The sequence below is a fragment of the Ixodes scapularis genome, unplaced genomic scaffold (genome assembly GCF_016920785.2).
Source record: "Ixodes scapularis isolate PalLabHiFi unplaced genomic scaffold, ASM1692078v2 PGA_scaffold11__112_contigs__length_91849675, whole genome shotgun sequence".
In the NCBI taxonomy this organism is placed as follows: Eukaryota; Metazoa; Arthropoda; class Arachnida; order Ixodida; family Ixodidae; genus Ixodes; species Ixodes scapularis.
Window position 1 is genome coordinate 84,722,079 of NW_024609837.1, and position 12,341 is coordinate 84,734,419.

Here is a 12,341-nt window from a genome sequence, read left to right on the forward strand (position 1 = left end):
CCACTTCATCGTGCTGCTGCACTATAGATGTGGGCTCTATGTTTTTTATTGCATGCGGATGAACTGATTGCACCACTCTGAATGCAGGGGCAGGCACGTGCATTGCAAGGTCGAATTTATAGCTCTTTTTTTCTCTTCAAATACTAGAAACGTTAATCTATAAATTGCTTAGCCCTACTCTTGCAACATCACAGTGTCCTTTAAGCCTTCATCTAGCCTTAAGACATGTTTATTGCAATCTCGACATTTAAGTTCACACCTATATTTCTACGTTGATTTGAAAGAAAAAAAGAAACAGTTTTAAGAATTGCGGTGTTTGCGGCCCAGAAATTTGTAGTTATAAATGTACCCATATTATTTCCGTGTTATTGACATGTTATAAATCAAACCGCTGGCCTCCCCTTCAGCTCACCAGTGTCAAATGTACTACTAAATTTTCAGTCCAATAACTACTCTCTTACAAACAAAATATGACGGTTGAGCGGAACATGATGCTTAAATTAGTAAATCACTCACATAAAAAAAACAAAAAAACTTGTCGAGTAAAAACGATTACTGGAAAACACACTCGCATAGCGCGGCGACAAAGCTGACAGTCCACAACCACCTGACAAGCTGAATCTTGGCAAAGAAGGACTACTCAGCGCCCCGTGGAATTCGGCTTTGGACATACTGGGAGGACTTTACTACAGCACACATCTATCGTCAAGAAACAGCCATATTTTAACAAAAAACACGAACTAAAAATGACTTCAAACACGAAAATAACCAATCAGAATGTCTCTCACAGACTATTAGAATAAAAAGCACTTACAAATTACGCTGTACTGGACCTTTCGGGCCGATCGCTGTGGACTACACGCGGACTCGTCGGAGATTCCCGGCCCAGAGTTAGACACGGTTCAAACTCATCGGATCATGACAAAACGTACATTGCGCAGCAAGAACACATGTCCCCGACCCGATGGTCAAGAGGAAAAAGAGGATCCTCTCATTGTCACTCACGTGGAAAAGAAAGCGGTCCGTCGTGTCTTCGGTCCGCCGAAGCTAGTGGTGACATGTATGCTTGGCCACAACAAAGGAAGATCACCGGTCTGTGGGCGCTGCCGAGAGAATATCCAAGGTCTTGACAATCCGCATGTTGAAGATCGCACTGGGCATTAAACCATCGTTCTTACTGGTTCCAGCAAGGGTAGCGTGGATAAAGGAGATGCCGAGCCGCTTCGCCCGATAAAAAAAAAATGTCCGCTTAGCAATGAAATGCACACAAACAACTTAGAAACTGACACCACTGTGTCCTGATATGAACATGTTGATCTTGCCATTCTCGAAAAAAGCTATCTCTGCCTGAAAAAAAAAAAAAAAAAAAGGCACACCTGCCCCTTTGCAGTTCGCGGATGCGCGTGTTGGACATTGAGGGGACCGTCCCCACCGTCTTCCAGTCCCTACCTTATCGTTAGGCCTTGGTTCACGCGATCCCACTTTCTGTGTGTGGGCGTTTGTGTGTGTGTGTGTGCTTCGCGGGCTGGACTGCGTCACTCCTAGGCTGAAAGTGAAGAGGAAGCTAAGGCGTTTGGTGAACCAATCGCACGTTTGGCTTTAATCACGTGATCACGCTCCCTCCCGAAACTACGCGCAGAGAGCGGAGCAGGCGATAACCGGTCCGGCGGGCGCGCAGCTTCTTCGACACTGTCGGCTTAGGAATGAAGGGATCCCTCCTCCTTCAAGGACGAGGACGCCGAGTCCCCTAATCTCAAAAGAGATTTGGAGAGATTAGTGATGATGGGTGGGGAAAACGGGAGAGAAACTGTTTTCTGGTCACCTTCTCTCGCCCTTTTCGAGAGAGAGATAGAGCTCTTGCGCCAGGCCGAGGGACCTTCGTAAGCAACCCGTTTCGAGGCCATCGGCGCGCCCCTCCACTGCGCTCTTCCCTCTCTCGAATTCTTCCGTTTGTCTCAGCTGGTATTTGCTATCCGGGTATTCAAAAACCAATATGGCAGAGATTGCTTAGACATGATAACTCTAGAACAAGAGGACAAAAAGGGACTGACCGACACGAAGCACGGAACTCAGCTTGAAGCCTCATGTCAAAGTTATAAAGATAATGATAAATCAAATGTCTCCCAACAAAAAGAAAAGGGGCGACATGAATTTCAAAAGATTGTCGGCCACTTTGGCGTTCCCTCAGAGCATCAGTGAAGCTAACTAGCTTATGCCTCAAAATAAAACAAACACGAGAGCATGCGCACAAAGAGACATGCACACAAACATATGGAATGCGCCACATCGGTAGTCTAAAATATCAACGACATGTGGGCGATCGTACGGGTGTAGCATTATAGCCCCAAGTGCAGAATCCGTGTGCACGCTTCAACCAGCATTGTTCCAGGTTTTAACCTAATATCTTGAGGGTCTACAAATGACGGCATGATTACGTTGCACACGCTCGTGAGCACGACCAGGCCACATGATCTGAGAATTCGTGTCATGGGCTTTTGATAAAAATAGCCTTTTGAAGGCAGGGCAAAAGGGAAAAGTGCGGGTGTCAGTCGTGGGGCATTTGACATCGGGTGCTTTCGTGCACCAAACGATCGTACATAGGGCATGAACTTTCTGTAAAGTGGTCTCCTTTAGGGAACTTGGCAGTCCACTGTGATAAGTGCTCGTATGACCCTTTGCTGGAAAAAAGACAAATTCCGGGCAAGCAGGAACAGAAAACAGAGGGGAAAACTTTGGAGGTGTTCAAATTTAGCGTAAAGAAAGATGATAGTTGCACCAGTGCGTCGTTACTCGTTTCATCAAATAAGAAATTCAGATTCATTTGGCTTGAGGTATAATAAAGTGTGTATCAGTGGCTTAGCCAAAAAATTTCTTCAGGGTTTTTTTTTTTTTTTTTGCTTAAGCTGTTTGAAAGACACACACAAAAAAAGAGAGGAAACGAAACTGCCCAAACACAATATTGTTTACTATTTTCCTCTTTCTTAGACGACAAAAGTCCAACCTTCTTTTCCACATCTCGTTCGTCCAATATTTAAAACAGGGAAATTTAATGTTAAATGACGAAAGAACGCAGTCATTAAATATTATATTTGACTTTGAGTAAAAAAGTCCAGAAAGGCTCACAAAAAAAATTACGGTGCGTGCACTTCAATGCGGAACACTCGAGTATCCAATGACTGAAAACTGCGGAAAAGTGCCAGAGAATAGCGAAGTTTAGAATACGATTAAACACAAAAACTGCAATGCGCACTGGGGCAATGAGCTAGTGAAGCATCACGCTCAATGTTCCTGCGCGGATCACATATTTCACAAATTATCGTTTTATAGTCATGTTTTAAATTATTTCTTTTCTTCGTTGTCGTTTTGCGAGAAAGTGGAAGAGAAAAATACCAGTTTCTATCATTTTGTGGGGTCTAAACATTTAGTGGAAGCCGCCGTCGGTCGATAGAAAGAAGCGAGAGTACCCTTCCGGTGCTGATTTGCATATTCCGGTGAATGTTCAAAAGCGCAGCCCCTATTAGCGGCGAGATGTTTTGGTGGCGCCCTCCTATAGTTTTCTCTCGTGACGTCATTACCTTACGAACAACAAGTTCGACGGTATTTATAATTAGCATGGTGTGGAAGCTTGAGATCATTGCGCTCTGAAGCCAACACTGCCAACCCCGTCAAAATTGAAGTTCTTACATTGCTCTTATTTCTTTCAATGAGAAAACCTTTGCTGACGTCATAGTGACCATTCGGCCAATCGTGGAAGGCCTATCACAGCGACGCTTTTGATCGCGCACGTCACCAATGCTGCGTTCACCATTAAGCTCAGACTAGAAGCTCCGCTTTAAGCGCGAGCTTTCTGCCCTTCCAAAAACAAGTGTGATCGCGCAGGCACGCGCAACCAATGCACTGCCGAAGCCAGCGAGCTCGCGTTGAAGGCGAAGCGTCTGGTCTCAGCTTAGGACGGAGTAGCAAGCGCCTCTGGGACGTTGAAGCCCTCAGATGCTTCAACGTCCCAGTCTTAGGAGTCTCGAAAGCAAATGTTCCGCTTCAGCGCTGCTAACGAGCATGGAGGCCAGGATTTGCAGCAGGCGGGTTACATTAGGATACAAGGCCTCTGGGCAAATGCAAGTTGCCTGTACCGCTGAGACGCGCTAAGCGGTGCGGTCCCTCCACATTTGTGTCAAAACCAGTACTTCCCCAGGAAGTTCATCTAACAAAACGAATGCTCCGCACGGGCTGGAGATTGGCGACCGCCGTCGTTGGCCACAACATCGCTGTCGCCTAGGGCGGACAATGCTGCCTGACGTGAATCTGCTGGTTATGTTGGAGACGTTGATGACACGCTTGAAGTTGTAGGTCAATAATCATTCTTAAAAACAAAGTCAAGAACGGCTTGGCTCTTGAACTCATTTTTGAAAGTCTATATACGTAGAGGAAGTTCCACGACTCACGTGCTGAACGCAAGCACGTAAACATTACCCACTTCAGCGATTAAAGCAGTCAACTAGGTACGCTTTGAAACCAAATGATTATGAGCATTCCAAAGTTGCTTCAACAGTGCATATGCTGTCGCTTTTCTCTCTTGCTTCTTTTCTTTTTCTTTTTTTCAATGATGGGGATTTTTTCAGTGTGTTTTTTGCATTTTTTTTGTGTATTATTGAAGCTAAATAAGTAGGGCGAGTAAACCCTAAAAAAAGGCAAGACAAAAAAAAAAAAAAAAAAAAAAAAACAACGCTGAGCTGTTAGTTGTTTTGTCGTCCGGTTTTCTCCTCATTGTAGAGTTCGTAAAGTCAGAGTATTGCTATTTTGGAGTTTTGTTGCGCTGCCCTGCTTGTTGCGCTGCTCGTCGACTCCTCGACACTCAAAGGGTAGGGGAACTTTAGTTAAGCCGCCTGCATTCCCCGAGGCGAGGCCAGCGTCCTTCAAGGTCATGATTTCGCGGCTTTTGTGACGTCGGGAACAAAGCCATTCGCACCTGCAAGCCTGAAGAAAGGCTTTGGTTACTAACATGGCCAAGTTTGGAGAGAGCTGTTCGAAGAGCCGGAGCCGGAGATGTATTTTTCCCACAGTCCACGGACAGTGTCGTCTTCGTTTTGCTTCGGTATGTTGTGGGCACAGCCCCTCGCCGTTGTGGATTGTCGAAACGAAACACGAAACACACACACAAAAAATGTTCTTCACCTGACATGAAGTGCAGTCCATAAACCCGTAGTTAGTGTACGAAGCTTTTCTGTCAAGATCATAAGTCAACTATAATCATCTAAAGCGAAAAGTCCCATGGGTTTGGCCGCGACGGGAGGGCGATGCATAGACGCGGACATCGGCGGCCCCATTTGACCGTTCCTATGAGCTCATATCGCAGGCGACGCATATGCACCAAGGAGCAGCAAAAAATTACCTGTAAATTCTGTACTTTTTTTTTTTTGAAGAAAAACATTTGAATTGCGCGTTGACACAATTAAATAAAGGTAGGCTGTACCAACTCACTTATTAAAACATCCTTGCCCATCTTCTGCCCCCCCCCCCCCCCCCCAAAAGAAAAAAAGAGAAAAAAAGAAGCGGGTAGAGAAAAAAACCTTCCCCGCAAAAAGAAAAACAAAAAAAGAAATATGCGCCGAGCAGCGTCGAACATGCGCCGACCCCATAGCGGCGCCATCTGTTGACAGCCCGTGATATCGCGAGGAGAAACTTACTCTCGCTACAGTTACTCTCGAGTTCGAGTGAGGGTTAAGGGAGGGTATCATCGAAAGAAGCGGTGGCGAAAGAGTAACTTTGATGAAGAGAGAGTTAAAGTAGAGTAAGTTAGGGCACTTACTCTCCTTTGACACCTTTTTTTTTTTAGAGTGTACTATCAAATGCACACGCGCGGTAGCATAGCGCGATAACATGCGTTGGTTACACAAGCGCAGCGAAGCTATTTTCGAAAATTATGAGCTCGCACTTGTGCCTTTTAACACACTGCGGAGAAATCTTGAAATGGACAACAGACGGTGGCCGTCACCAGGAGTCCTTCTACGCTCTACGCCCGTGGAAAGAGTGGGACGTTTTTCTTTCTCACAGCTCAAGAGAACGAGGAGAAGCTCTGCGGTCGCCTGCGTGTTCTCTACACGCTCGCAGTTTCGGAAGTTACGAAAACATTCGTCTCTCAGGATTACCAGACATCGCTGAATGCAACCTGCAGCTGTGACTTGCCTCTCGGTACGTCTACTCTGGCTTGGCAAAAGCTTTCAGTTGCTTTCTCTCGTTCTTTCTAGATAAAATAAGATTTCTTTTTTCAAAAGTTCGCGTTATTTAGTAGTTTCTGGGCCATTTATTTTAGGCCTGCGTTGTTTAGCAGCCCGCGCTGTCGTTTAGCAGCCGCATCCCTCGCTCACCCCACTTCACCTTGCTGCACCTTCCTATAGCGCTCCTGGGCCGCTTTGGTGGTACACAAAACCCGCAAGCAAGAGCTTTCATATTACCCGTGGTTTGCTTCGCTGCCGCCCAGCGCGCACCGAGAAAAGTCACCGCCTCGAGAGAAGTCACGGACTGAACGAGAAGAGTTCAATCGGCGACTCCCCGCTCCCCGCTGCACTCTCTATCGAGGCTCCATCCGCGGACGCAAGAGCGATAACGCTGGCCCTATATATCCCATGCTTTTGATATCGTGATCGGAATTCAGGGCAGCCTTAGATTGACTTTACTTCTTAGTATGCTCTAAACAGGTTTAGCTCGGCGAAATATAGCCTTCGATGCTGCTGCGCCACTAAGCTTCTCATCATTGCCATTAACGAAATCACCAACGAAATGAGGGGAAAGCCCCTACTAAGAGTAAGTGCAAGAGCCGGGGAACGCTTTCTCCCACGCTCAACAGAATAAAATAATAAACGAAGACGCGATGAGCCACAACATAATCTGATGTTTCCACTCTAAAAACAGCTTTCTTATTCAAGCAGCAGTCAAACTACTCGTACGTGATTTAAAATATAAGCAGTGTTCGCTTCGGGCATGACAACAAAAGTATCAGCCTACACGACTCAAAGATGTTCGAATCATGTTTGTTTTTTACATGCGTGTGCTTCAAACATACCTCCAGACAATCTTTGTATGACCAATGCGACAAAACATCCTCGAGAACAGAAAAAAAAAACACTATGCACAGTGTTTACATACTTTCTTTTACACGATGAATGGGCAGTGTGAGCGCGGCCTTACGCGCACCAATTCACGTCTCTAAACTATGTCCTCGCTTATATGGCGATTATTGTGCAGGCGACTCGACATTCTACGTCCTGTTCAAGGAGGACAGCGTAAGCCATCGGCACAGCCCGCCAAGCCACCTGACCTTGGATAGCCACGTAACACTGCTGCAACTCGACGAGCCCAACAGCGACAAGCTCTACGAGCTGAAGGAACGCTGCTCCAAATCCCACCGCGTCAGACGAAGTGCTGGTTACGGCCAGGACTATGGAGGAGGTACGTAATGCCCGAAAGCTCCCTGCCCTCTCGGAGACCGTCTGCTGTTAGCGTTCGGAAACAGACTAGCTAAAGGACACGTAAAAGGCTGGTTCTTACATTACTGTTTAAGTACGAATGACTGCGTTTCAACCATCTGTTACTGCTTACAAGGTGTAGGAGAAGTAGCATTAAGGTGCCTGGAACGTGTCTCCGACTGGTGTGTTTACCGCGCCCTAAGACGTGGTTCCTCAATTTCCGCCTAATGACGTCACAAAAGTGTCACGCTGTCGCCGGCAACGATCCTGGGGGTGACAGCAGCAGAGGTGTATGCGGCAGACGCCTGTTCCGCTGCATGTGGCTCTCCAGCTTGACAGTTCCCGGAAGCTTCGACAGAGAGGAGTTGGGACACCGTGACGACAGCGATACTCGCGTCCTGTCGTGTTTTTTTTTTTTTTTCCGCAACAGACTTCTTACGTTTAACCGTCCGGATGACGACATTCAACAGCCTGACACGCCGGTTCTTGTGATGTCATTTGTTGCCACTTCGGGACCACCTTTGTTGCATCGACGGCAACGTTACAAAAACACTCAATTCGGAAATTCACCCTTGAAACCTGGACTGCTCAAGTCCCCCGAGACTGAGTAAACTACGATAACAGCGCCACCCTTTAGCGACGAGTTGAAACGTTCAAGTTGCTTTATATGGCTACTGCTAGAATAACTGAACGTTCCCAAAGTATCGAAGCTTCCAGGCTCAAGGCGCCAAGATGGCGGCTCAACCTCTTTTCTTTACTGTGGTCACCATGAGCTTTAAGAAAGCACGTTTTTGCGTCAAAACAAAACGGAAAAGTGTCCTTTATATGGGAAATTTTATTGGAGATTTGAACAAAATTACAAAAGCGTGATGTTATTTTGTGTTTTTTTTAATTTTAGTTTACAAGGTTTTGCAGCACAATTAATATTGATTTTATACAACCATGTCTCACAGCTGATTTCAGGTAGCGCGCCCCGACTTGGGTGCGTCCTAACTTCGGGGATTAATTACGGCGCGCCCACTTGGGAGGCGGGGGTTAGCATCCCCGAGACCCCTTCCATCGTATATGTTTCACCGCCAAAATGTCCGATTAAAGCCAAAATAGAAGAGTCACAGCGGACTCTACCGACGGCGACTCTCCCGATTCAATACAAGCAGCCATGCAGTTTCCAGAGTGGTCGCTGTGCGAAAAATGGCGGTGTTGCGACTGCCACTAGTTCGGTATTCTAATACGTATCGCTCTCCCTTTTTCAGAGTAGGCTCTATGGTAGTTTCCCAGTCGAGTTGTTCTAGTAACGTTGATGGACGGTATAGGATGCTAGACACACCAGTTGGAGACATCTTCGAAGCACCATAGAAGCACGTTGAATAAAAAAATATTACTCCAGATAGTTTTACTTTAGTCATTCTACCTGGCGGGAAAAGGGATGTAAGTAAAGGGGAAGAACTAGATGCATTGGTCTCGGCCCGCTGACTTCACAGATCAAAGTAGCGAGTCTAGGAATCGCATTCAGTATTTTCTTTGATGTTCTGGGGTGACCCAGCCTTTATGCCGAATCGGTCGGAGGTTCAAGTGCATACGCCGAAAGGAGTCTTTCCTCTTTCTGCTGTTCGTTATTGAGGCCCATATAAAACGTGTAAAATTTATGAGCACGTTGTAATTGTAACCGATTGCGACAAGAGGACACGTTGCCGCCATCTATTGTGTAGCGCTGAAAAGACTTCCGACTGCGTAGAACAAGAACAAGGATTTCAAAGTGTCGGCGAGATCAAACGCCCCCCCCTTACTTATGAGAGAATCGCTTATAACTTTGCCAGAATTATTTCAGGCACAATGAATGATGCCTACAACATTCACAACTCGGAGGCGTTCCAAACTTTACCCAATAACTGAACCAAGTGTGTATTGTCGTGCGTAGACGTTCACGAGGGGTTGATACGTGGCCGGTCACATTCAAAAACAGGTGTTTTGTGCCAGCCTTTAAGCGTGCGTTCTAGTTCGTATCTATGCGTGGAAATACCTCAAGTATTTATATGCGTCGGTGTTTTTAACAAGCCAACAATCGCGCGTTTTTTTTTATTGCTGATATATTTGCGGAGTGTAGAACGCACAGCTTAATCAATGAGCGCTATTGTTAAGGCTGCTTCCCATACGTACCGCCTAGGACCGGCTGCACCGCGTCGCAGCCGGCTGTAGGCGGTTGCAAGATGCTTAAACCAGTCGTAGCTTAGCCGGCCGTAGTCAAGCGCAAATGTATGAACCTGCTTCTGGGCGCATTGATTAGAGCGCGGTTAAAACAAGCTGCTAGTTAGGTTATAATTCTCTGGATTCCACTTTGTGTGAGCTCGCAGTCAGCACATGAACTGAAACGGCGGACTCAGCTATGTCATTTTTACTTAAAAGGTTAATCGAGAATTCGCATGATACCTTTCTTCTTCACTTGATGGGTGATGTCGCAATTCCGATTACATTTTTTTACTTTTTTTACTTTGTTCCTCACATTGATCGTTCACGTATAATAATTGTAAAACTAGGCAAAAAAGATCGCCGTATTTTCCCGGAGAGCTTCAATATTTACGATAGGGCTGTTTTCATGGGTATTTTATTGAACTTTCCAGACGTAGCACTTAATCTATAACAGAACAAGTTTCATTCGTGGAAGTTTTAACGATGGTCGCCAATGCAGGCAGTTGGTATCTAAGTCAACAGGTCACAATTGAAAGATTAGTCATGATGAGTGATATTAACGTAGGCAATATAAAACAATTAAAGCACACACAGTAAACCCCTTTCTAAGAGCGAGCATCATGTAGTAGCTACTGCTCTGCGTATTCGAGTCCGCCGTTTTTTGTGCTCTGAGCATGCCCTGAGCCTGCTCTAAGCATGATCGGAATGTGTGGAGAATATGGTTAAAGTATGCCCAGAGCATACCTGCAAACACGCGTGTATGGACAGTGTGACTGGTTCTTGTTAAGAAGACAAGCGTCTTTCTTTTACGAGTCACAAGCTGTACAATTTCAGTTATTTCAATGTGCGCAAAACTAGCGACGGGTCGCTGACGCTTTGCGCTAGAGAGATTTATTGTGTGCATCAATTCTCCCTATTATCTTACTTTACCATGATCTAACGAAATATGAGCTAAACATAAAGTCTTATTTTTTTAACAATGTAACAGTAAAATAATTCCACCTTGTAAATGTAAGGTTACATTCGTGTTATTTCTCTTTAGGTTACTCAAGCTATGACAGCTACGGTGGAAACTCTTACTCGGCTCCGAGCTACTCGGCACCAAGCTACAGCGCTCCTTCATATTCCCCACCAACCTATTCTGCCCCAAGCTACAGTGCCCCATCCTATTCGGCCCCAAGCTACAGCGCTCCCTCATATTCCCCACCAAGCTATTCTGCCCCAAGCTACAGTGCCCCATCCTATTCGGCCCCAAGTTACAGCGCTCCCTCATATTCCCCACCAAGCTATTCTGCCCCAAGCTACAGTGCCCCATCCTATTCGGCCCCAAGCTACAGCGCTCCCTCATATTCCCCACCAAGCTATTCTGCCCCAAGCTATAGTGCCCCATCCTATTCGGCCCCAAGCTACAGCGCTCCCTCATATTCCCCACCAAGCTATTCTGCCCCAAGCTACAGTGCCCCATCCTATTCGGCCCCAAGCTACAGCGCTCCCTCGTATTCCCCACCAAGCTATTCTGCCCCAAGCTACAGCGCCCCCTCATATTCCCCACCAAGCTATTCTGCTCCAAGCTACAGTGCCCCATCCTATTCTGCCCCAAGCTACAGCGCTCCTTCTTACTCCATGCCAAGCTATTCTGCACCAAGCTACAGTGCCCCATCCTATTCCGCCCCAAGCTACAGTGCTCCCTCCTATTCCCCGCCAAGCTACAGCGCCCCATCCTATTCTGCACCAAGCTACAGCGCTCCCTCATACTCTCCACCAAGCTACAGCGCTCCATCTTATTCCCCACCAAGCTATTCTGCCCCAAGTTACAGTGCCCCATCTTATTCGGCACCAAGCTACAGTGCTCCGTCTTACTCCCCACCAAGTTATGCTGCACCAAGTTACAGCGCTCCTTCCTATTCTGCACCAAGCTACAGCGCTCCTTCGTACTCTCCACCAAGCTATTCTGCTCCAAGCTACAGTGCCCCATCCTATTCCGCCCCAAGCTACAGTGCCCCATCCTATTCCGCCCCAAGCTACAGTGCTCCCTCCTATTCCCCACCAAGCTACAGCGCCCCATCCTATTCTGCACCAAGCTACAGCGCTCCCTCATACTCTCCACCAAGCTATTCTGCCCCAAGCTACAGCGCTCCATCTTATTCCCCACCAAGCTATTCTGCCCCAAGTTACAGTGCCCCATCTTATTCGGCACCAAGCTACAGTGCTCCGTCTTACTCCCCACCAAGTTATGCTGCACCAAGCTACAGCGCTCCTTCTTATTCGGCACCAAGCTACAGCGCTCCTTCTTATTTGGCACCAAGCTACAGCGCTCCTTCGTACTCTCCACCAAGCTATTCTGCTCCAAGCTACAGCGCTCCTTCCTATTCTCCACCGAGCTACAGTGCCCCCTCCTATTCGGCACCAAGCTACAGCGCTCCTTCTTACGCCCCACCAAGCTATTCTGCCCCAAGCTACAGCGCTCCTTCCTATTGAGAATAATGCTGTTGTGCTCCTTATTTCGCTCAAAACTACTGAGTCAATAAATGCTTTACTTACACTGGACGACTCTTTCAGCCTTTGCAAGTTCACGTTGAACCAACTGAACAAATAAAGATTACTATTCGCAACTAGTTTTCGTGTGACACTCTTTATAATGCTCGCCACTCTTATCGTTGTAGCCTAAGGTATGATTTACAACAGGATGGC

General features: G+C 46.7%; 1 protein-coding gene across 1 annotated transcript in view; it reads left to right on the forward strand.

The window, feature by feature from the left end:
* Positions 1 to 12,128, forward strand: part of LOC8028397 (DNA-directed RNA polymerase II subunit RPB1-like) — a 28,888-nt gene extending 16,760 nt beyond the window's left edge. The window contains exons 2-4 of the mRNA XM_040211474.1: positions 6,052 to 6,189; positions 7,243 to 7,446; positions 10,693 to 12,128. Coding sequence (XP_040067408.1) covers positions 6,052 to 6,189; positions 7,243 to 7,446; positions 10,693 to 12,128 — 1,778 coding nt within the window. The remainder of the gene's footprint in view (positions 1 to 6,051; positions 6,190 to 7,242; positions 7,447 to 10,692) is intronic.
* The last annotated feature ends 213 nt before the right edge of the window (positions 12,129 to 12,341 follow it).